Below are 26,440 nucleotides of genomic sequence, written 5' to 3'. Positions count from 1 at the left end.
AGGTGTGGAAGTACTGACCAGCAGCCAACTTTATAATCCCAAATTCTCAAACTCAACTCATATCTGACTAGCAAAGTTCCCTTGGGGGTCTGAAATTTGGCATAATTCTGTGGGCATGTGTAGCTCACTGGATGTCACAGATGTGTTAAGATTACATCACTTATGACATACAGAGTTCATACAGAGCACACTAAAATCAGGTTATTCAAAACTTCTGCTTATAATGCTCTACAAATAGTGCACTTCTTTACCAAATTGATACTAACCAGAAAAAAATATTTCATTGAAAGATAATATAGATGAAGCCTCAAATAATGCCCCAATTATATCCAAACTCTAAAGGCAAAATAACCTTTATTATTTGAAAATGAAGTACAATATTTACATCAAAATGTTCCAATCAAATAATACCACAATACAAAAAAATACCTTGACATTACACATGATCACAAACATTGAGCACCATTTATTTTTTTCTTCCTTTTTTAGTATCTAGTAGTACAACATTGTGTGAAGCAGGCTTCATTATAAAAGTACACATTTAAACAGAAACTACAGTAACATTTGCACATTAGATTCAAGAAAACTAAAATTACATTATTCTACATCTTTTACAAACTATACATTACACTTATATCTGATGAAAATTTCCAAACAGAAGCCTTTTTTATTATTTTTTGCATACAAATATGGATAATTTATACAAATATAAAGTCCTTCCCCATATAGAATGGATATCTTCAGTAACTGATACAGATAACAAAATTTGTTCCAACAGTCATGAAGGTAACAATGAACACAAATAGTGGAACAGTATGGAGTATTGTACTGTACACAAATTATGGACAACAATGGACAGAATAAAGCAGTTTATGCCTGCAGTTCATTGACCTGATTTGAAGAGGAACCGGCTGTTATCCTGAGGAAGAAAAGGTGTCGTGATATACAACATAGTACCTAACAAACTACAAACAACATTCAATATAGGCAGCATCTCTAAAATTCTCTAATGTGGATATATAAATTCTTATGGCAAGTTGTTATACAGTCTAAATCACTTATGTTCTTATAGAAAATTATACTAACTTAAGTGGTGATATTTATGAGTGACCATAATGATAAAATTGACATTCATAAAAACTGTTATGAAGTTGTTATGTAAAATATATTTTCAGTTGATTTCTGCCAGAGGAGGAGACATCTTAAGGCTAAGATAAAAAGGCTTGTAAATTTGGAACAAAGATGCTCTCTTTGGCTGTTTGCAAGTAAGATATCTTACTGAACACAGCTGTCAAGCTATCCTTTACTTTTTTTAATCAGTGAACGATGATATTACCTAAGAAAAGGATCCAGAACTAGGAATGTACCAATAACTCAGTTTATTTTAGTTGTGTGAGGTTCAGACTATTTACAAATGCATGTGTCTAAACATAAAATTACATGATTAAATTATGACATCTCACTAGCATTGGTTTTAATGACTTTGTGCAGCATAGCACAGGGGGCAAAAAAGAAACAGTTGACATGAAACACATGTTAACATTACAGTATGCTATGTATTACAAACAGGTTAAAAACTTTTACAATGTTTATATATTATAATCATCTGCAAAGTGATGGATGTCAGTTGAAAAACAGCAATCCTTACCATTCTACTATAATGAGGTCATTTGTACATAAAAGTCTGTCTGTTTAGAAATTCATGAGCAACATGCAATTTGAACTTTTGCTATATGCCTATCATACAAAAAGAACATAGAAGTATTTAGAATCATACATCTATAACAGAGTCTTCCAGTTTCAATTTTTTCTTACAATGATTGCTGGTTACTGAATAGCACCAGTTCCACATGTAATAAAATATCTTATTTGAGAAATAGGAGACTACAGAGTATTTGTAAAGAATTATACAAAGAGGAGAGGATCAATCTTTTCTCAACAGATAAAAATTGCAGTGCATGGGTGACTTGATGTTTGTTTCTCTTGGCTTCTATGGAGGGTAGCCTTTGTTCACGGAACATGCAATGCAGTCTATAGTAAATGTAACCAGGTTCTTATACTTTACATGCAACAACAGCTGCACTTTTATTTTGCTACACTACTGAACCTTGTAAACATTTCTTACATTGTAGTGTCTTACTGTTGTGGCATCAAATAGATATGTTTAAGCAGCAGTAATATTGAACAAAAAAACAGCATGCAGGGGCCATTAGCTTGTCACTGAAATAAGGCTGCAGTAAACCACAGAGTAAACTGACAACAGAACTTGTGAGGCATTATTTATTCCTGAAATTTAACAAAGCACTGCTGATCTGAGAGAAAGAATAAACCTTTCCATTAAGTTTGAGGAAGTAAACAACACTATCAAACAATTATCTTATTCAGCTAATTGCAACTGACACACTTTAATAGAAGTGCAAGATTCTAGGACGCAAAATCAATAGTGCAAGTTATGTATTTGTTAGAGTACTTATAAGCATGTAATACACAAAATATTTTGGTATAGTATTCTCTGTTAATTATTTCTCCACTAATGATCTCTCATATGTTGTTCTGGTTCTTTTGGTCAAATGATCCATATCACAAACAATTATGCTTAAGGATTGTGTACATCAATAACATAGATATTGGAACTAGCATATAGAAATTGTACTCACAAAGGCAATAATTAATTTAAGATAGTTTCTCAAATGTGACAGAGACAGAATAGGATAACAATGAAGAGCAGGGATCACTGATATTAATCCTGTATTCAGAAGTACAAATTAACAGAGGCCACAGAAGCAGCTTTCCCATATGTAATGTCTGTTCTAACCAGTCAACCAAAAATGCAGTGACATTCAGCATATATGTAAGTTCAATATTCATATATCTTTTTTAGTAATTTACCTTTTCTCATTTTTACAATTAGTGAAAACATCTTACGAGATGACCCAATCATTTTTGACAGGATTATACTACACAAAAGCTTAACAGTGCATTTAACTACATTTGATGTATACATAGCATGATTTTACTGGAAAATGTATATGAAACAGATCAAGATTTTTGCTAAGTTGTCTGAAGCTACACTTCACACTCAAGTCACTTGTGAAATCAGCAATTACCAAACTTCTGTTTCATTTTCTGTCATGATTGTAAATAATTTTAAGCATTATTATTTACTGTTTCAGATGTTCACATCAGATAAGATAAGCCATGACTGGCTCATCATTGTGAGAACTATGCTTTAGATATATGTAAAACCAGTCACCAAAAGCAGTAATTAAAACTTTCTGTGATCATGGCATAAAAATAAAATAAAAATATAATTACAGTGCTGCTGCAGTCTCTATTGATCACATCATCATTTGCAATTAGTCAATGATTAACAACCATTATGGACCATTAGTTGTTGGTCTGAAGTGAAAACAGAAAGAGGAAAAAATGCGGTAAATGGATATCCTAAAAGTGCTCTTGGAGTAACATAATGAGGTAGACAAGATGCCTGACTGTCACTTTCTGTCAGTTTGCTATACTCTCTAGACAACTCTAAAATGCAAGTCAGATAAGTATGCTTCTTTCTTTACACCCTCCACTAACTTGCTGTAGCCTTTTTATCTTTTCAACACGAAATTCTGTACCACTTTAAGTCTGAGTTAGACAGGTTACAGTCCTTATAAAATATAGCTCTTTTACATGGCTTCAGTATTTTTTTCTATATTTTGACTTACATAAAATCACATACACATTGTATGAAATAAAAATCAGCATTTAGCATAAAACAGAATGGACACACTGTCAGTCATTTCGTAGGTTACAAATCCTGACAAAAAACTAAACATATGAGAATATTTACCCACAAACTGCATCAAAAGGAAAATTATGAGGCAAAATTGCTGCACAGTACTTACATTTGGGAGGCAAAATTTCAATACTGCTGACAGACACATACAAGTGCATACACTATCCCAGCTTTCAGAACCAAAAATTCCTTCCTTGAGAAGAGGGGAGGAGTAGGTTGGGGATGAAAGGAGCCAATCTGTGGTCTGAGTGAGCTCCTCACCCTTTCTATCATCTCCCCTACTATGCTCCTCTCTCCTCGTCAAAGAAGGAATTGTGTCTGTTGGTCATGCTGAAATTTTGCCTCCTGGAGTTCAGTACTGACTACCAATTCTGTCTCACAATTTTATATTTACTCACAAATGCTGCTGGCATATAGTCCTCTTCTCAGAAACAAATATTTTCATTAAATGAAATATTCCCCCAGGAGAAAGTGCTGGTAATAACAGTCTCAGATATTAGAGGGGTGAGGGGAGGGGGGGGGGGGGGGGGAGGAGATGGAGAGACTTATTAAGTGGACCAAAAGATTAAAGCATCACAGTATGGAATAGATGTCAATATCTGTAAAAGTTATCTTATGCATCACACCCACCAGATTTGATTTTATACATACAAAATAAGGTATGTAGGTATTTCATCATAACGCGCAGATTAAACTATTAAATATACGATAAGCAGCAGAAAAATGAAGTAATTGCAAAACTGACTGTAACACTCTTATCAGCTTATAGTATTTTTCGCATGTAAAATGTGACATGAAATGAATCCATAGTGTTAAAGGTACATGTATTTTACACAAATTTAATGCACAACACTGGGACTATGGGCTCTTAAGAAGGAAGGATGAGAAGTTGTGTGAAACAGAGATGTGTACAACACCCCTAAAAATCTGACTGAAACAAAAACTGTCTCCAGAAGAAGAGTGGCATAAAGTATCTGCAAGCTCTCTTGACATGCAGAAGTGGGACAGGGATGAAGTAATGCACAATATGTAGTATACAGCAAGAATGAATTTCTTTGTGTCACGGTGCAAAAAACATATAGTATGTAACTAAACACAGGTCAAAATTTTTTTGTAAATCTTGCAAAGTATTATTTCAATACTTTGATTTGATACTGGAATATCCTGGTTGGAAAATAAAGACAGTGAAATGACAAAGATAACCAATCACAATATAATGGAGGTGTTCACCAATGAAGATTGGATGATGTGCTATGAGATTTAGGATGTAAGTATGTGTAAAATGTGCCTATGCAGATAAAAATGAAAAAATAAAATAAAATAGAGAACTTGATTACACAAGCAGTAAGCCATATATATCAGTAACCAATAACGTAAAAAGTTTACTCATGTTTGCATGCACGGCCTCAATGTATTTTCTGAAAGTCATAACCATTTTGTTAACAGTAGGCTATTTGATTTAATTGAACAAGTTGACCTTTTACTTCAATATTTATTTTTCATTATTAGCTAGTTTCAGCCAGTGACCATTTCCAGTACACTGGTGACATGTGTTTCCTCATACTTTAGACCAATTGTGTTATATGGGATCAGGAAATTGTTCATGTACACAAATAATATTTCCTTTTATGTAATATGATTTTATTGTGTTGCTTTATGTGTAGCCAAGTCATAACAAATTACAGTCATAAGGCATGCAGTGGAATGTGTGCTCTTAGGAGGACAGGATGTTATTGTATTTATTTACAAGGAAATATGACTTATGTGTGAGAATAAACACTTGTTCCCGTGGAACATACATTGATTTTAAATCTGATGACACACAGGTCACTGATCTGCATGTGAAAATGACCATAGTATGAAACCAACTAGTAGTGCAAAAAACATGTTTCAACTTTCTCAAATAAATTAAACAGCCTATGAATTTGACTAACAGAATAAAACATATCAAACAATGGAAACTCCACTTTGGAATAAAAACAATGTAGGAAAGGCAGATTGCTATTTACTGTAAAGATGACATGTTAAGTTGCGGACAGGCACAATTGAAAGACATTTATGTAGCTCAGACCAGAAAACACTCTGGTCTGAGCTGCCACTGTTGGTGATCACGTGTGCATGAGGTGTGCTTGCTTGTGTGAATGAATGGTGTGTATTTCTCCTTCTTTTTCTGATGAAGAATGTGGCCAAAAGCTTGTGTGTAAGCATTTTTAATTGTGCCTCTATGTAACTTTATATGTCATCTTTATGGTAAGTAGCAATCTGTCTTTTCCTGCATTGTTGGAATAAAATATGCATAAGATATAATTACCCTTAACCATGCAGCAGAAGATTGAGCGAAATGTACAAAAGCTTGCAGATAGCTCTCCACTGTGTAGTTGTTGGCTTCTCTATTTGGTCTGTTCTCAATGTGTCTCCCTTGACTTAGGTCTTCAGACAACTTGCCTGTAAAACCTTTTCCAGTCTTTTTTGACAGTTGCAGAAACTTCATATTATGAAAGTTAGTGAATCTGTTATATTGTTTCTCTCTATAATTCTGCTGCAATCTGGCAAGTAACAATTTTTTTAAATCTCAATTAGTTTTGGTTACAATCTGGATCAATTAGTTTTAGCTTCAATGTGGATAATTGTTTTATTTATGAGGATGTTGAGTATGTGAAGAGGTACATTGTGATTCATAAGAAGGTAGTAAGAACTTGATACTATGGCTAGAATAAACTGAGGCACAGTGTCGCAGTGGCTCAATGAAAAAGCATGTTGTTCACTTACAATCTGTAAAAGGGTGCTGACCAAGCAATTATAATGTACAAACACTAAATCTCACTCACAAATAAATTAAAAAGAATCAACAGACTGAGTAAATTTTGGACAGTCAGATGTCTGAGCATTGATGAGAAATGTAAAGAAGTAAAAATTTCTCAAACACATGATATTGTATATAAAATGAAATGTCGTGTGACGAGGGCCTCCCGTCGGGTAGACCGTTCGCCTGGTGCAAGTCTTTCGATTTGACGCCACTTCGGCGACTTGCGCATCGATGGGGATGAAATGATGATGATTAGGACAACACAATACCCAGTCCCTGAGTGGAGAAAATCTCCAACCCAGCCGGGAATTGAACCCGGGCCCTTTGGATTGACAGTCTGTCGCACTGACCACTCAGCTACCGGGTCGGACATATTGCATATGGGAAGTAATAGTAACCCATCAGGGATGATAAGCCTTAAGGGACAACACTAGAGCACTGTTCTGAAACAGCTACCATTACCAGTGGAATGCAGCCACAAATAGGATTGAGAACTGACTGAAAAGCAACCGTATTTAAACAGCGTTATTGTACAGCAGTTAAGTTTATTGCAGCTGAGACACTAAAAAGTCGAAAATAATTTTCCAGCAGCATAACATATAATTACTCCCTAATTCCTATATGCAACATAAAAAAATGTTGAAATAAAAAATTCCAATATGCTCTATGGAACTAAGTTACTTTATCTGACAAGATCCTCGTGTGACGAGGGCCTCCCATCGGGTAGACCGTTCGCCTGGTGCAAGTCTTTCGATTTGACGCCACTTCGGCGACTTGCGCATCGATGGGGATGAAATGATGATGATTAGGACAACACAATACCCAGTCCCTGAGTGGAGAAAATCTCCAACCCAGCCGGGAATTGAACCCGGGCCCTTTGGATTGACAGTCTGTCGCACTGACCACTCAGCTACCGGGTCGGACATATTGCATATGGGAAGTAATAGTAACCCATCAGGGATGATAAGCCTTAAGGGACAACACTAGAGCACTGTTCTGAAACAGCTACCATTACCAGTGGAATGCAGCCACAAATAGGATTGAGAACTGACTGAAAAGCAACCGTATTTAAACAGCGTTATTGTACAGCAGTTAAGTTTATTGCAGCTGAGACACTAAAAAGTCGAAAATAATTTTCCAGCAGCATAACATATAATTACTCCCTAATTCCTATATGCAACATAAAAAAATGTTGAAATAAAAAATTCCAATATGCTCTATGGAACTAAGTTACTTTATCTGACAAGGGACAGTTCTGAGTTGCATGAATTAAGAGTGTTTGGAATGAAGTAGGTAGTCGTTTCCTTGGCAGCTCTACTATGCTCATTTTGGTACATGAGGGAATAAATAGTCTATAGCAGTCTCTGAAAACTCTTAGTTCAGTCTAGTGAAGATTTACTTCCTTATAACAGCCATATCGATTTTTATTGTTAAGCTTGACTCATTCTAAAATTCCAAATGTTTTCTTTCATGATAAATGAATTGTGAAACAAAGTCATCCATGATTTTGGGTCATGGGAAAAACTGTATAACAAAATATGATGGAAATCATAAAGTAAATACTAACAACAGAGTAACTTGTCCGATTCTTTTCTCGTTTTGCAGTTTGTCTGTGTCTGCTGCCAGTTGGTTTTTTATTTGTTTCACTGTAGCTTCATATTGTAGACAATTTTCCATAAAGAAGCTCTTCTTTAATATATAATTCACAGTTACACCATAGGAATAAGAGTTCTATATTCACTCTGTATTTTTTCCATTCATTTTCTACTCTAAATCTTTTCTTATTTAGGATACAGCTTGTTTGTCCTTTCTTCATTGATGATCTATTGACTACTGATTAAAAATAAACTCACCAAACACAGCCTATTACTACATAGTTTCATAACATTTTCTTGTTATTTCTGAGCATGATGAAATGTTTACCTATTTTTGTGATCAAGTGACACAGTTTTAAAGTGAATGATTCTACAAGTGCCTAATATAAGATTTGTACTGAATGCCTCTTATAAAAAAAGCGAAATGCTCATAATGTGACAACAACAAATTATGCTTCAATACACGACATTGTTACTAGCACACACTTTTTCCTCCTGCTGTGCTTTTATTGTTCTTATGTAGTTCACACAAAACGTTAGCCACAAACAGCAGCAGACCTCCATTTTTCATACTGTAATTCCATTGTGATCTAAAATAATTATTTTCACACAAAAAATGTGGCTAAAATGGCTGCTGGTCAAATGGGTATATAAATGAAGAACCAACTTTTTTTAAAAAAAGACACAATGCGCAAACATAAAAAAGTATTCTCTTATGCAATTTACTGATTTTACCAGGCCTTGGAGCCACACAAAATTATAACTGTTATTATGATTACCGGTTTCACAAAACATGTAGAGGCCTTATATTCAAAGACTATATTCAGGCAGCTAGAAAATTTAAGCCTTTATCTTTTGTTCTATCATACAAATATCTGTTGCACAAAATGTAAAGGAATTATATTTTGCAACAAAACTTGCAAATTTTTCTAATTTTTCTGCCTGCAGTCACATACTTCTTATGTGCATTCATATATTTTGGCACAATGCAAGAACACAGAAGCAGAGCAAACATTCTAGTATGTAAATGAAGGACAAACAAAAAAACTTTATTTTTATTTTGTGGTTTTCTCTTGTCGAATAGATGTCCAGAAATGCACCAGTCAGAAGGAATAGCGAACATCACTTTTACTATTACTCAACTAAAATAAAACATTAAGGTGAAAGAGTGTGCTAAACTGCACTTGGAAACAAATCCCTCATCCAAATAGGCAGTGTGAAAATTTGGAAATTTCTTTAATTGATAGATTACATTTGTCCAGTCAAGTATGTCACACATTGACATTAAACTATAGAAAACTATTTACCATAGTGTCTATAGTCTTAGAGCAAATCAAGGCTAGAGACCAGATTTAAAGTAGGCCTATAATGTCATCATAATTTGAATTGCTGTGAACAGCACATGCCCACTCTCATCCATGTTTTTTTTTTTTTTTTTGGTCTGACAATCAGCTATACTGGACAGGATTAAAAGGTACTGCATTAATTTGCTATGTCAAATACTAAAAGACTTAACTGATTATCTTTCACAGCATTAATGTGTGATTGTTGTGATATCCAAAATATGTAATAATCATTTTCTGGCAATGGGAAAAGTTTAGTTGATAGTAAAATACTACAGGAGAGGTAAAACAAGGCCACTGTGCAGGAAACAATAAATGAAAGGGATGGCTCTAAGACTGCGGGAAAAAGAGTTGGGTGGATGAAAGAAGTGTGTAAGAGAAACAACTTAAGGACCAAAAATGGAGGATAGCTAACATGGTGGTTTCCTTAAATTTGCTTTCCTAATATCCATTATGCAGCTCAGTTTTGCCTTTCATCTGACCCCTAAATTGGTCTTCTTTGTTTTTCTTTTTGTCAGTGGAGTTCCCTGGCATTTGTACTTCTCCTTTTTATTTTCCTCTTCTCTTCTTCACTCTCAATCTCCAGCACTCTCACCAGTATCATTACCAACACAGAACACACGATGCTCCACAAAATTCACCCAACATTCTTGAAACAGCAAGCTTTTATGACTGTCAATACATCTGTATGCTGCATATTCAAATTAAGGCATCCATAAGTTTTTTTTCCATGCACCCCATTATCAGATACAATGGCAACTTTGATGTAAATGCTGCTGTGTAAGTCTTTCAGTCATCTACACCCAGTAATCTATGTCTTCAGGCATATCATAAAATGTGAAAGTAGAACTAAAATACGAAGATGAACATGAAATCTCAACTCTGGGAATATTTTCCCCATAAGTTTGCACAGTGCAGCTTTATGAAAATTGGTCTCTTTCCTTCACACTGTAAACAATGTTTACTTCAACCTATGCAACTTGTCTTGTCCTGTCATCTATGTTCCCAGGACATTTTATGATATGAATACAATGTCAAAAGATTAATGGTATAAAATACATATACTATAGTACCAGTATAAAGAATGTTTGTGTTTCTTGGGAGAGGAGGAGGAGGAGGAGGAGGAGGAGGAGGAGAGAGAGAGAGAGAGAGAGAGAGGAGGAGGAGGAGGAGGAGGAGGAGGAGAGAGAGAGATTTTGCCTCAAATCTGCAGAGCTCCAGAGGAGTACTTGTTATACTTCCCCACAAGCTTAGTGAAACACTTGAAGTAATACTAGCAATGTCTTGAATTGGCCTAAAAAATTAACAAAGCAATCACTATTATTTGCAAATGTTGTGACAAAACTTCATTAAACATCAACACTAAGCGTGACAAAATTTAAAACACATCTATAAATAATATCAATATGAAACTCTTTCATTATAAATCAAAAATCTTAAAATTACCCTTTATTTTCCATTGTCTCAGTTGCACAACTGTAATGATTATTACTTTCAGTCATTTTAGTTTCAGGTTCAACATAGTAAAACTGCCTCTCACTGCTTGGTTTTGCACCAGCTACACTATTGCTGATAGCGACAGGTGCTGTATGGTATTAAAATTTGCCATTACTCTACACTGCTACAGTTCTAATCATTATTAAAAAATGAAAATGAAATGGAGGAAATGAAAAAGCTAATTTTAATACCACACAGCAGTTGTGAGCCTCTTCTCAATAAATGTGTTAGCAATAAGAAACAAATCATTCTGATTTCTGTATATAATTCAACATTAGAAAGTTTAAAAAAAGTCACAATATTATAACAATACACAGCTCCATTTGTCTCTGCAGCATATAAAAGACCTCTGTAAATACCTTGCAACAAAGAAAAGAAATGATACATTATACTCCATGCACTGTGGACAAACTTAGCCCTTAGTTACTAAAATATTTCTCAGCTGCACAGCTGATCAGAAGGAATACACGAGTTACTGTAACATACTTAAATCATATACTAAATAATGAAACTATAATTCTCTGTAGGGTCATACAAACAGTACGGGAATCATTTACATAAAAAGAAGTAACTCACACACAGCACGAAGTTATAACATGTGCAATGAAGCTAAGAACTTCCTAATTAAAAACAGTTTATTACATTTAAGTGAGCTGAAACTAACATATAAATGCATTTACACTTTAAATATGTACACAATAAATAAAATAATAAAAAGGATATGAGGTATACTGCATTACATGTCAGTAAGAAATAAATAACTGAGAAAATGCGAGGAATAAACCTGGTGCACACTCCATAATGAGGACAGTACACATTGTAACAGCCATCTGTGACAGCTTTCTGACAAAATCATAGGAAAAAATGTTTTTTCTAAGGTTCAGTGAAGTGCATCTCAGAGTAGTCAAGATCAATTATATTTAAAAGTTATGTTGAATATAAATTATGACTGTAATTTTTTCCTATCAAAACTGTTGATTAAGCTCACTGAAGGCCACGAATTAGTTTTTCCAACATATGATTACCACTATCTGAACTTCAGTTCATTACATTAAAAAAATTGCAAAATTCACAACTTTTTTTACAGTATATAGTTAAAAGATTGCATGTAATGTATGTGGATCTAGCAAGGAACAAAAGTAAATACTGTAAGCTCACACCCCACAACTCTTACTGAAAACATCAATTGTTTTCATGAGTTAAACACAAACAAGAAACAGGAGAATGGGTAAATGGTTTGTCCGAAGTGTTGATCTGACATGTATTCCAGAAGAGAAAACTGTTATTTAATTGGATAGAGAAAACTGGTTATTTCTTTCATTTAGAAGAAGATAACATAATGGTGAAATGAAGCTTTGCTGACATAACTAATATCAACCCAAGTTACTGGATTAACAAATATTAACCCAAGTTACTACATCAAAAGAAGTTAACTTTTTGCAGATATAGCTAATAGAAAACATAGTACAGATGATACATCCATTAGCTCCGAATATATGTGACAGGAAAAACTTCATATTTGCATAAAAATTACAAAAATAAATAACCATTTTTATAAAGAAAGAGACAGCAAAAACAGCATCACTATGTGAAACTCATAAAGTAGTTCCCCTCCTCACAGGGGAAAACGAACAACAGTGTAACACAGCACACATTTATGTAGAGAAGCAATGGAAAAAGCTTGAAATTTAAGTAACACAAGATTATTTTCTGTACATAAAAATGATTGGTTTGGAGTACATAAAAATGTATACCAAATAAGCACGTCTTAACATTACTTAATAATTATTTTAATGGGGTATGTTCCAGTTTCTAGTCTCTCTCATTTCACTTATTTTTTAAACTAAAGAGACATAATTCAAAACATGCTCTTTGTTTTGTTTTTGCAAAATATTTCATGGTCAGTTACGTAAGACGTGTTACGAATCACTGTTCTACATATTTTAAGATTGCAAAATATCTGCCTGTTTCAACAGGCATATGAGCTAAAAGCAGCATACACAGCATTACAAAAAAGCACTTTTGCTTGTAAACACCTCATGTATATTATTCTTTCCATGAAAATGCATTGTCAAAGATCTAACATTGTGATGCATTGTAAATATACTTACTGGTAGATATGGCTCAGAAAAGTGGTTGTGGACATTTCAGTTTCAGCAGTTTTAATTAAACTGAAAGCTGATGTGTTTTATCTCTTACTCAATTTCCTGGGTTTCTAATACTGTCATCTGGTGAAGAAAGCTCACTTCTGTTTTTCACAAAATATAATATTATCCAGTATGCTATACATCTTACATTTGTGCCTTCAGTTCCACATTGGTTGGTATATACCAAATGACACTAAATAGTCATACTAACCTTGCTATACTGAGGCTGGTGGCTCTCACTGTATTTTGATATTCCAATACACTTTGCAGAATTTCCTTTTTTTCTTTTTAATTGGGTGGCTTAAACAGCTCTCATTCAGAGTATTTAGCCTACCTTCAATGCTTTATGGTGGCAACAGTAACTAATTTCTATTATAGTCAACATAGTTATTCAATCAGTTCTCATGTTGTTTACCAGAACTGTATGTTCACATCAGAACCTTTATTAGAAATGGAACTGCATTTACCCCATTTTTTCCCAATGCCTGGATAGTAAACTGTGTTAAAGCACCTTCTTCTGGGATATTGGGAGGGGTACTGGCCCTGGATCAAATCACCTTGCAGATTAATGATGGAGGCTGATGTGCCAGCCAGTCTGGATGTGATTTTGCAGTGATTTTCCACATCTACCAAGGAAATTGCTGGGCTGGTTCCCATGTCCCGCCTCAGATACATAATACATAAAAACCTTGGAAAATGATCTCTCATTTAACCATTAAGTGAACAACAGATGCAGGCAGAAGGGGTACACAGATTCCTCCTGGCGGAGGAGGGGGGGGGGGGGGGGGGGGAGGGAGGGTGCCTTTGGGAGAGGTGACCCTCTTATAATTAAGTAATAATAGCCTATATAAAGGTATCGTTGGTTCTTTGTGAGATTGGAGACATAAAATACCAGTCCATACCAGGCACTAGCAGGATATGAAGCACTGGACAGAAAGGAAGGAATTACATTTTCCTGAACAGAAGACACTAAAAAGGCTTTTGGGTCCAAGGTCTGTGATGAATAGGAAGAACAAAATCAAAGTCGCACTGTGACTGACAACCTGCCCCACTTGGTCCTGGTACTTTAAAAGTTTTACTCCTTTGGTCAAAATATCTGTGGAGCAGACTATTTCCCAGTGACAATGTATGGAAATTCACTCACCTCTGCATCTATAAACAGCGGTTTAGAGTTTATTTTTTTCCCTATAAAACATATGCCACACACTAGCAATATAAATTTCAGAACAGAAACAACAAAATGAAAACTCTTCAGTTGCACAACTACTGCTTCAGCATACAAATCTACAATGTGCTCTTTAGCCCCCAAAAGAATTCAGTCTGAAATGTCATCCAAATTTTTTTGGATTGTTTAGTGAACCTTTATGTCATATACTATATACAAGAGGTGATCAATAGACAGAAAAACATATTTTCAGCATTTTTGTCTTACAGCTCATTGTAAGGATGTAGCTTGTATTTCTACAAAGGCTATTGGACTGAACAATGTTTCTCCAGCATTTAGCGGTGCACAATTCACATCATTTATTTAATTTCTATGAATTTAGGATTTGTTATTGCTCCATAAGAAGCTCTCATGTTATCTTGCTAACATGTTTTACTAAGATTTAACACAATGCCATTCTGTCTGTGAATCAGATAACTGTTGTGTCTTTTCATGTTTTAACGGTTGTGCAATCTTTCTGAGTGGAGATGGTGAACTGCCTCAGTATTTGCCTAGACTGGTGTGGGATATCACATAAGATCACATCCAGGCTGCCCACTATATGAGACAAATAGTTATTAATTAAATTGATCTCGTTTGTCTCCTTCTCCCACAAGCCACAATTACTCATGACAAACTGAAGTTCCAACAGTAGACAAAAATGTCACAAACTCTTTCTGATAAATAATAAAAGGAATTATCTCAAATATAAAAATTTGTATTTTTACAAAAATCACCAAAATTATTATAATTAATAGTGTCAATGATCTCTTTGGAACTGAGTCTCTATGGTCTCTCTGTATGCTACCGTAACTACTGAGAGTGATATAGTGGAAGTGAATTGCAAACATTTATCATGATGCATTACACACTAAATATCCCAGCCGACCAAATGTTAACTTTATACATGGGGTTTTAAGTTTTTTGTGCCCAATTGCAAGATTTGATTTGACTACTCTGAGTTGCAGTGAGATTCTTACTTAGGAGGATGAGGAATAAAATATGTATTACAATGATACTGTTACCACTGTAGTATAGCCAAATGTTCTAGTACTGTTTCTAGCTGCCTTATATACTTAATTTATATCCAAACTGTACGTTGACATTTTGTTTTACACTGAAAAAAATATTTCTTACTTCATTTCTATAATTTTGGAAATGAATGTTTCTTTCATAGCCCTTCAACATCATTTCATCAACTATATAGGTGTGCACAATTGGTAAATAAATTTGTGGCTAATATTTTCTGACCAAATTGGCCAGATTTCTATTAACAATTCCAATGCAAAACATCTCTGGTTATATTTACATACACGTGGCACAGAAAACTCATGTCTAAGGACTGTACAAAATTGTTATTACATCTGCTTCAGTTTCATAAATAGAAAAACTCTGACAAAATTTATACAAAATGTAAAACCTGATAAAACAGCTAGTCTGGAAACATGATTTTAAAAAATATCAGTATTTCCCTACAGACATATTGTCTTTATTAATATTCCTTTCTCCTGAAATACTAGTTTTTTCCTAATTTTGGTTTGGTATTGCATGATAACAGACTGAGTTTCTCAATACAATTTCATCATAATTTAACATATTATTAATCGCACTTTGTTGAAAGAAGGCAACATTATACTTGTGACTGGCTCCATTTTATGTGTTTGTCCGTTTTGTAACAGTACTAATCACTTGCTCTGATTTCTACCGTATGTCTTGACAGGCACGAAAACGCCACTTTTTCATAACATAAATTGATGCAACTAGAGGAAATATTACCAGTCGGCTGATAATGTGTAATAGAGAAATAGCACCATTTAAACAATAAGACAGTATGTGACACAGCAAACAAAACATCAAGACACTTAGGTTTCCTAATTAATCTCACATGATAAGCTACTAAAATTATCATAAACAATTATTACTCTAGAGTTGGTTGCGATGTCCTTGAGATGAACTTTCAAACTCCATAGTGCTGGAATTATGATACAGTGGAAAATATCACTGCGCAAAAGTAAAACTACATTTTTATAATTCTATGCACTCACAGGTAAAACACTATATGAAAAAAACATGTCTTAAATAAATTGTAACAAAACTTGTTGAAGGGCTAAAAAGAATCATTCACTACATCATCTTCTGATGACACAAAGTTCATCAAGTTTACATGTATATAAAAAAATGACTAGCGGAAATATGGTCATTTGTAAAATTGTTGAAGCTGCTTTTAGAAGGGCGCTCCTCTGAGCAAGAGCAATGTGACACACTCCACACATTAAACATATAAAAGTTTGCCTTGAGACATACTGATTTGTAACAAGACCTAAATTTTGAGATCTTCAGACACACCAAGATTGGCAAGAGTTTTTTTGATCCGCAAGGCAGTCAGGCGAGCAGCTGCGTTGTGATACCAACATTCTTTCATAAGTTTTGACATGACATGCAATGCCTGTAGACAGAAACCAATTATGTAAATACAGGTCATTGAAATAATCTACCATCTTGTTTTTCAAAAAGGAAAAATGTCATTATGGTAGCCTGTACTCATTCTCTCTCTCTCTCTCTCTCTCTCTCTCTCTCTCTCTCTCTCTCTCTCTCACACACACACACACACACACACACACACACACACACACACACACACATGCATGCACATGTACACATGCATGCACACGCACGCACGCACATGTACACACATATGCACGCAAATGCACATGCGCACATGTGCGTGCATGCACACACACACCTCTTCATTTGCTACAGGATGGAAACATTTTATTTGCATTATCTTACCTCATTTGACTGCCATCTGTTTGGTATGGACGGCCTTTGTCGATCAATGCATACAACCTTCCTCATTTCTTCGATAGTTGGGTCTGAAGGTACCATGTCATAAAATGGCAACTGATATTCATCATAGATGCCCCCAACATTACACCTCCTTGCTATTTCCCAGAATATCAGCCCCAAAGCATAGACATCAGCTCGTTTGAAGGAATCAAAATGGTTTGTATTTATTAGTTCATCAAGTACCTGCACAGGGAAATAGTAAAGCATAAAATTGTAGACAGTTATAAGGCCAGAAAAGCAGAATTTTACATATGCATACACGACAATTAATTATGTAATATACAAATAGGAAAAAATGCATACATATGCTAAGATAGCACCACCAAAGTTGATCCGATGTTGTTTGATTTTCAGAAGGCAATCAATGTGGTTCCACACTGTCATCTGGTGGACAAAATATGATCTTATGAAATACTGCATTAGCTTTTAAAGGTGGACTGAAGACTTTCTGGCAAAAAGAACACAGTACGTAGTTCTCAATGGGGAGAAATCACCACATGCAAAAACAGATTCGGTCATGCCCAGAGGAAATGTTTCTGTTCAAGATAGATGTACAACAACAGCAAAAAATGTTGTTTGTAAATAGTGGGAAAGACTACTTTCTGGAACAATCACGGATTCAAAATATCTGGAGGTATGCCATAAGAATATTTTAATGTGTGGCAGTCGTATAATAATGGTTAGGGGTAAGGCAGTTATTAGATATGTTGTGCATTGTGGTACGGTTGATTGCTAAAATTTCAGGAGTACAGGTTCAAAGAATATGGAGCAACATATTATTCCCTTGGCATGTATCTTACAAAATGACAATGATGGTAAATTCTGAGAAACGCAAGCTCATATGGAGACTTATCAACAGCTGCCATTCCTCTGCATGATTCATGAAGGTGGGGGAAAGTGTGTGTGATATAACAAAGTCACTATAAAGAAGCACAAAGTAGAAATGCAAATGCAGATACAAAGGAGTGGATTCTGCAGTTTTTTCCATGTTCCATTGAGTGCTTGCAAGATGGCATATTAATGAAGTGATATATGTTGATTTTATTGATTCATAACAATGCATTTTTACACATAATTATGTGCTTCCCAATTGTAAATTAATAAGAGCAGAAAGTACTTTACTTTTGATATCCATACTAAAAGTTTCTAAAAATCAAGAAATGCTTAAGGCCTGGTTTTATTTTGCATATTGTTTACCTTGTATGCTATATGTATCTCTTGACTGGATACTTTATTACCTCTGAAGACTTCAATACCTTCTTCAATGGACTCTTCTCAATTTACTAACTATTTATGGCTCCTTGCAATATTCTGCTACAAATCAACACTTTCTCTCTTTTCCTTTTACAAATAAAATGATATTCAGATATTTCTGTATTGCCCATAACCACATTTAAAACAAAAACACTAATCCAACTTTTTGGAACTTGCTGTTAGTTCCTTCCTCAGGGAGAAATGAGGTACATCATTGGGAAGTGTTAGAAATAAGCAGTAGGGCACTCAGACCCCAGGATGAGAGGAAAAGCCTTTTGTGAGGACAAAGGGAGACAGAATTAAGCACAAGGCATCATAGAGAGGAGAATGTCAAATATTGGTAGGCAACTCACCAGTTTTCAGTAAAGAGATTATATACAGACCGAGTCAGAAACAGAAGGTAGATAGAGGACGAAAAATAAGAAGGCAAATGAATAGTGTAACTAGAAACTATAAACAAAATGGAGGTACTGAGAAAATAAAAAAAAGAGTGATTGTACATTAATGTAGGTCAAATCCTAGAGCTGACAAAATGCGAGGCTATGTTGGAGAGCAAATTCTCATCTCTGGAGTTTTGAAAAACTAGTTATGCTGCACAGCATGGTCAGCAAATGGCTACTGGGTGTCCTCGAGATGGGACAATTCTTCTACATCCATTCATACATTCAGCAATGGAAGTTGGTACACAACATGTGTGGTTTCACTTGTTGCTCTGTCTGTTACGGTATACAATTTACCACTTGCAGGACTGGAGTGAATGATAGTGGCTGGTTGCGGAGGGGGGGGGGGGGGGGGGGGGGGGCAGATTTTACAGTGTGAACAAATACAGGGGCAAGAACCTTGAAGTAAGGATAAAACTCAGGGAATGTAATATGGTTTGATAAGGATGTTACAGTGGTTAAAAGGGTAAAAGGAAGCTACAATGGGAAAGGCCAATGTAGCCACGAAAGTTATACATTAACATACTGGAATGACATTTCAGAATAAACAAAGCAGGAAGGAAAATGACCTACTTCTTATACAGTTACTATGTCACCACAATGGGAAAGAGAACAGAAAATTGCGATCTTTCATTTATCATCATCACTAGCTGACAAACTGTTGACAAACCCAGAATTGCCTGAGTATTCATTCTGCCAATTTTCTATTAGATTCAAAAACAAACAAATGGACTGTGTTTGTAGTGCAATATCAAAAAACATTCATTTCCATCTACTTGTGATGGTCACTTTCAAAATTATGAAACAGCTATACAAAGAAATATGCATCCACATTTTTTGTAAACATCTCTATGGCAATGGCTATTCACATAGCTCTATAAATAACTATTGTTTTTGCACACAGCCTTTTGTGCTTAGCAATTGAAAGCTGTCAAAAGCATTGCCAGGTGTTAAGGATTTCCTGAAGTTGACTCAACTGTAGGTGTGTCTTAGAAGTAGAGAACAAATGTATTTAAACACGCATGAGACAGAATTTTTTCACGCAGCTCAGTGTTTATGATGTCATATTTCCTCATCTATGTATCATACGACGATTAAATTTTATAGGTACATTCAGTGCCATATGTGGACACATCTGTAAACTGTGCTGTGAATACAGTTAACAGGAAAGAAGTAATAAATTTAAACATCATGCACAATGCAGCAGTTTTACATGCATCCCAGTGTTTATGATGTCATATCTCCCAAACTAAATGTGGTACCACGATATAATTTTGTTGGCACATTTAACAGCATACATGGATACTGCTAGCAAGGATACTGTCAGCAAAATTTATTGTGAATAGAGTCAGTATCACAGAATTAATAGTTTTAAATGTTGGCACGATGTGGCAGTTTTCACACATCTCGTTGTTTATGATGTTACCTCGTGAACTATAATAGGCAGGGGTTTCTCAACTGACAGCAATTGTTGCCCTATAGTAAGGGTTATTTGTACCAAGTTCAGTTGAAATTGGCCCAGTGTTTCAGGAGGGGATGTGGAACTTATATACATACATACATACATACATACAAGAGTTGGAAGTTAAATAGTGGCAACTTTTTATTCACAACCAATACAAAAGAGTTACATGTTTGTACCTGTTACCATTCTTCAAAGTAGTCACCAGCTTTGTGTAGAACCCATTGCCAGCGATGTGGAAGGCGTAGTATACTGTTTGCAGATCCTGTTCTGTTGATGGTACAAATGGAGCAGTCTACTACCCCTCGGATCTCTGGAACCGTTCTGAAGCAAGTGCCACGAAGTGGTTCCTTCATCTTCGGAATCAAATCAAAGTCACAAGGACTTAAGTCATATTACTGTTTGTTTTTGGAGCATCGCCTGTGACCAGTTTTGCAAAAGAAGCAGCAACACTTTCTGTGCAACCCACTCATCATTTTGCATGACAATACGCTGATGCATACAGCAACAGCTGTGGCGGCTCTATTCGGTCGATGGGACTGGGAAGTACTGAAGCATTCACCATACTCCCCGGACTTAAGTCCTTGTAACTTTGATATGATTCCAAGAAGGAACCATTTTGTGGCATTCGCTTCAGAATTGTTCCAGAGATTCGACAGGCAGTAGACCGCTCCATTTGCACCATCAACAGAATAGACTCTGCTAATGGTACACTACACTTTCCACATCGCTGGCAATGGGTTCTACACAACACTGGTGACTAATTTGAAGGACAGTAACAGGCACAAACATGTAACTCTTTTGTATCAGTTGTGAATAAATAGTTGCCACTATTTAAGTTCCAACCTTCGTACACACGTATATACATCTATTTTTGTAATGTGTTTGGTTGTCATCATCATGTTTTTTCCAGGACTGTACTTACTGTGTAGGTTGTCTCAGTATTATGAAAATGTCTTAGGAACATTTTGTTGGGAAGCTGTGATCATTTAGGATGCCATTTGTGGATGTGCACAAGTAAGAATTAATTATGTTGAGCTTAAATGATTCTGTTCAACAAAATGCACAACCTTGACTTTAGAAATAATTTCCAATACAAATGAAAACATAAGTTGGCAATAATGTGAATGTGGCAATGCATGAGTGAAGCAAACAGCATGAGTACTATGCATATAAAGTTACAGAATGTTAGTCGATGCATTTAACAATTAATTATCATAAATATACAACTCAGAAAACATGGAGTCTAAAGGAATTACTATTTTTCACAGAGTGGCTGCTGTGTTCAAAATACACTCAACAAAAGCTTGGTACTGATGAAGGTATAAATGTAATATACTTACTGAAGGTGAGTGAAAAATTCAAAAATCTCTCAGCATAAATAAAGCTGTATAAAAAGGTGGCTGGTTGTTGCATTTGTTAAAGTAATTATTCATCTATTGTTCATATCTGTTGGGTCTCTTATTATTTGATACCCTGGCAAGAAAAACTTCTCAATCTCATGCCCAAATCCCAAAAGCAGCAGTCATGACAATTATCCAACTTGGATGATGACTAGTTATTTGGTCAGGTTTGCATTACTTTGGAACACATCATCATAGGCCTGTATCCTTGCAGTTATCATCTTCTGAGCAAATATTAAGTGTATTGTTTCATTTCTCTTTTGTTTTTAATTAGGGAGCAAGAGTCTTCACTCTCAGCTTTAATTTTGGTCCTATGTGTGTCCGTCTTGCACCCTACTGGTTCAGAATTTTGTATCTTCTCTCACTTCATTCCATCTTTCTTCAAAGTGCTTCTTCCAATAATTTTGCAGTATGAAGATCAGAATATGTGAGAATCTTAACTTCCATCAAACGTTCAAATGATACTTTCTCAATTTGTCATACCTTGTTGAAGTGGTGGTGCTGTTTTGTACCATTCAATAGAGTTGTCAACATTAAGTTTGGCAATGATCATAGCCACACAAGTGTTGGTTCTTTCAATCTGCCCACTGGCTCTAAAGAGTCCTGTCATTATTAAAATGTGTTCAATTTTGTTCTATTCTGCAGAACACCTTGAATTTCTGAGATACAAAATAAGTCCCTCTAATTAATCATTTACTTGGAGTTCCAAAATTAGTTTTTGTAATCCAATCTTACAAACTCTGTTTTTGCTCATTTTGTAGTTTTCACAAGTTAACTTGGTAAATGCATGAATGATACTTGGGATGTGGTTGTATACTCTGTGAGTAGATAAAAGTGGTCCAGTGATAAATACATAGTGGCTCATTCTCTTAGAATAATGGGTGAAGGAAACTTTCCTTCTTTCCTGATTTCTTATTCATGATTAAACATTATACACAGCTGGATATCACTAATTTCACCTTCTCAGTCTTGTACATAACAGTCTTACTTTACTTCCCTTTCAGTTCGCTTGGCTGTATAATGTCATTTTAACTGCAGAAGCTTGATGATATCATGTTGTGTAGTCTGTAGAACCCCTAAAGTTTCTCTTCTGTCACTGAACTAGAAACGGAGCCGGTCCACTGAAAAGTTGTCACGAGGTCATTCTTTGGGAATATTTTTGATAAATGGTAAATCATTGTCCTTCTCTTGAGACTTCCTCATTTTGGATGGATGGGGCTGATTTTGATGCAAAGCCATCAGTGCTCATTCCCGATATAGTTGTACACAAGTAGTTAAAATTGTTAAAATAAAAAATAAAGACTATATATCTAGAAGCCCAAACAATAAAATGTTGCACAAGCATTCAACCAGTATGTCTGATTGTACTGTTGTCATACACATAAACGCAGCTAGATTGATCAAACAATTAATACGATGAAATAACTACCCGGAAATCATTAAAATTCCCATTCAATCAAGTTGGAAAGGAGTTGTCACACCACATAAAATAATTTTATTGCAATTGTCTGATTGTTTCCTTCACTGCTTGCTCAATATAGATTGAATAACGTCGGGGAGAGGCTACAACCCTGTCTTACTCCCTTCCCAACCACAGCTTCCATTTCATGTCCCTCGACTCTTACAACTGCCATTTGGATTCTGTACAAATTGTAAATAGCCTTACGCTCCCTGTATTTTACCCCTGCCACCTTCAGAATTTGAAAGAGAGTATTCCAGTTAACATTGTCAAAAGCTTTCTCTAAGTCTACAAATGCTAGAAACGTAGGTTTGCCTTTTCTTAATCTTTCTTCTAAGATAAGTCATAATGTCAGTATTGCCTCACGTGTTCCAACATTTCTACGGAGTCCAAACTGATCTTCCCTGAGGTCCGCTTCTACCAGTTTTTCCATTCATCTGTAAAGAATTCGTGTTAGTATTTTGCAGCTATGACTTATTAAACTGATAGTTCGGTAATTTTCACACCTGTCAACACCTGCTTTCTTTGGGATTGGAATTATTATATTCTTCCTAAAGTCTAAGGGTATTTCGCCTGTCTCATACATCTTACTCACCAGATGGCTCTCCCAAGGCCGTCAGTAGTTCTAATGGAATGTCGTCTACTCCCGGGGCCTTGTTTCGACTCAGGTCTTTCAGTGCCTGGTCAAACTCTTCACGCAGTATCTTATCTCCCATTTCGTCTTCATCTACATCCTCTTCCATTTCCATAACATTGTCCTCAGTACATCGTCCATGTATAAACCCTCTATATACTCTTTCCACCTTTCCGCCTTCCCTTCTCTGCTTAGAACTGGGTTTCCATCTGAGCTCTTGATATTCATACAAGTTCTCTTCACTCCAAAGGTCTCTTTAATTTTCCTGTAGGCAGTATCTATGTTACCCCTAGTGAGATAAGCTTCTACATCCTTACATTTGTCCTCTAGCCATCCCTGCTTAGCCATTTTGCACTTCCTGTCGATCTCATTTTTGAGACGTCTGTATTCCTGTTTGCCTGCTTTATTTACCACATTTTTATCTTTTCTCCTTTCATCAATTAAATTCAATATTTCTTCTGTTACCCAAGGATTTCTACTAGCCCTCGTCTTTTTACCTACTTGATCCTCTGCTGCCTTCACTACTTCATCCCTCACAGCTACCCGTTCTTCTTCCACCATATTTCTTTCCCTCATTCCTGTCAATTGCTCCCTTATGCTCTCCCTGAAACTCTGTACATCATCTGGTTCTTTTAGTTTATCCAGGTCCCATCTCCTTAAATTCCCACCTTTTTGCAGTTTCTTTAGTTTTAATCTACAGTTAATAACCAATAGATTGTGGTCAGAGTCCACATCTGCCCCTGGAAATGTCTTATAATTTAAAACCTGGTTCCTAAATCTCTGTCTTACAATTATATAATCTGATACCTTTTAGTATCTCCAGGGTTCTTCCATGTATACAACCTCCTTTTATTATTCTTGAACCAAGTGTTTGCTATGATTAAGTTATGCTCTGCGCAAAATTATGCCAGGCGGCTTCCTCTTTTATATCTTTGCCCCAGTCCATATTCACCTACTATGTTTCCTTCTCTCCCTTTTCCTACTACCGAATTCCAGTTACCCATGACTATTAAATTTTCGTCACCCTTCACTATCTGAATAATTTCTTTTATCTCATCATACATTTCATCAATTTCTTCATCATCTGCAGAGCTAGTTGGCATATAAACTTGTACTACTGTAGTAGGTGTGGGCTTCGTACCTATCTTGGCCACAATAATGCGTTCACTATGCTGTTTGTAGAAGCTTACCCGCATTCCAATTTTCCTATTCATTATTAAACCTACTCCTGCATTACCTCTATTTGATTTTGTGTTTATAATCCTGTAGTCACCTGACCAGAAGTCTTGTTCCTCCTGCCACCAAACTTCACTAATTCCCACTATTCCTAACGTTAACCTATCCATTTCCCTTTTTAAAATTTCTAACCTACCTGCCCGATTAAGGGATCTGACATTCCACACTCCGATCCATAGAATTCCAGTTTTCTTTCTCCTGATAACAACGTCCTCTTGAGTAGTCCCCGCCCGGAGATCCAAATGGGGGAATATTTTACCCAAGAGGACGCCATCATCATTTAATCATATAGTAAAGCTGCATGCCCTCGGGAAAAACTACGGCTGTAGTTTCCCCTTGCTTTCAGCCGTTCGCAGTACCAGCACAGCAAGGCCGTTTTGGTTAATGTTACAAGGCCAGATCAGTCAATCATCCAGACTGTTGCCCTGCATCTACTGAAAAGGCTGCTGCCCCTCTTCAGGAACCACACGTTTGTCTGGCCTCTCAACAGATACCCCTCCGTTGTGGTTGCACCTACGGTCTGATTACATCTACATCTACATCCATACTTCGCAAGCCACCTGACGGTGTGTGGCGGAGGGTACCATGAGTACCTCTATCGGTTCTCCCTTCTATTCCAGTCTCGTATTGTACGAGGAAAGAAGGATTGTCGGTATGCTTCTGTGTGGGCTCTAATCTCTCTCATTTTATCCTCATGGTCTCTTCGTGAGATATACATAGAAGGGAGCAATATACTGCTTGACTCTTCGGTGAAGGTATGTTCTCGAAACTTTAACAAAAGCCCGTACCGAGCTGCTGAGCGTCTCTCCTGCAGAGTCTTCCACTGGAGTTTATGTATCATCTCCGTAATGCTTTCGCGATTACTAAATGATCCTGTAACGAAGCGCGCTGCTCTCCATTGGATCTTCTCTATCTCTTCTATCAACCCTATCTGGTGCGGATCCCACACTGCTGAGTGGTATTCAAGCAGTGGGCGAACAAGCGTACTGTAACCTACTTCCTTTGTTGTCGGATTGCATTTCCTTAGGATTCTTCCAATGTATCTCAGTTTGGCATCTGCTTTACCGACGATCAACTTTATATGATCATTCCATTTTAAATCACTCCTAATGCGTACTCCCAGATAATTTATGGAATTAACTGCTTCCAGTTGCTGACCTGCTATTTTGTAGCTAAATGCTAAGGGACCTATCTTTCTATGTATTCGCATCACATTACACTTGTCTACATTGAGATTCAATTGCCATTCCGTGCACCATGCGTCAATTCGCTGCAGATCCTCCTGCATTTCAGTACAATTTTCCATTGTTGCAACCTCTCGATACACCA

General features: G+C 36.0%; 1 protein-coding gene across 2 annotated transcripts in view; it reads right to left on the bottom strand.

Annotated features, from left to right (window-relative positions):
* Window positions 1-337: 337 nt before the first annotated feature.
* Window positions 338-26,440, bottom strand: part of LOC126268105 (TGF-beta receptor type-1) — a 197,861-nt gene continuing 171,758 nt past the window's right edge. For both annotated transcript variants that reach the window (XM_049973616.1, XM_049973617.1), the window contains exons 8-9: window positions 17,167-17,406; window positions 338-16,822 (exon numbers count right to left, since the gene is read on the bottom strand). In XM_049973616.1, coding sequence (XP_049829573.1) covers window positions 16,697-16,822; window positions 17,167-17,406 — 366 coding nt within the window. In that variant the 3' untranslated portion in view covers window positions 338-16,696. The remainder of the gene's footprint in view (window positions 16,823-17,166; window positions 17,407-26,440) is intronic.

Source organism: Schistocerca gregaria, chromosome 4, assembly GCF_023897955.1.
Source record: "Schistocerca gregaria isolate iqSchGreg1 chromosome 4, iqSchGreg1.2, whole genome shotgun sequence".
In the NCBI taxonomy this organism is placed as follows: domain Eukaryota; kingdom Metazoa; phylum Arthropoda; class Insecta; order Orthoptera; family Acrididae; genus Schistocerca; species Schistocerca gregaria.
Note: the sequence above shows the minus strand (reverse complement) of the source record. Positions and strands in the feature narration are given on the sequence as shown.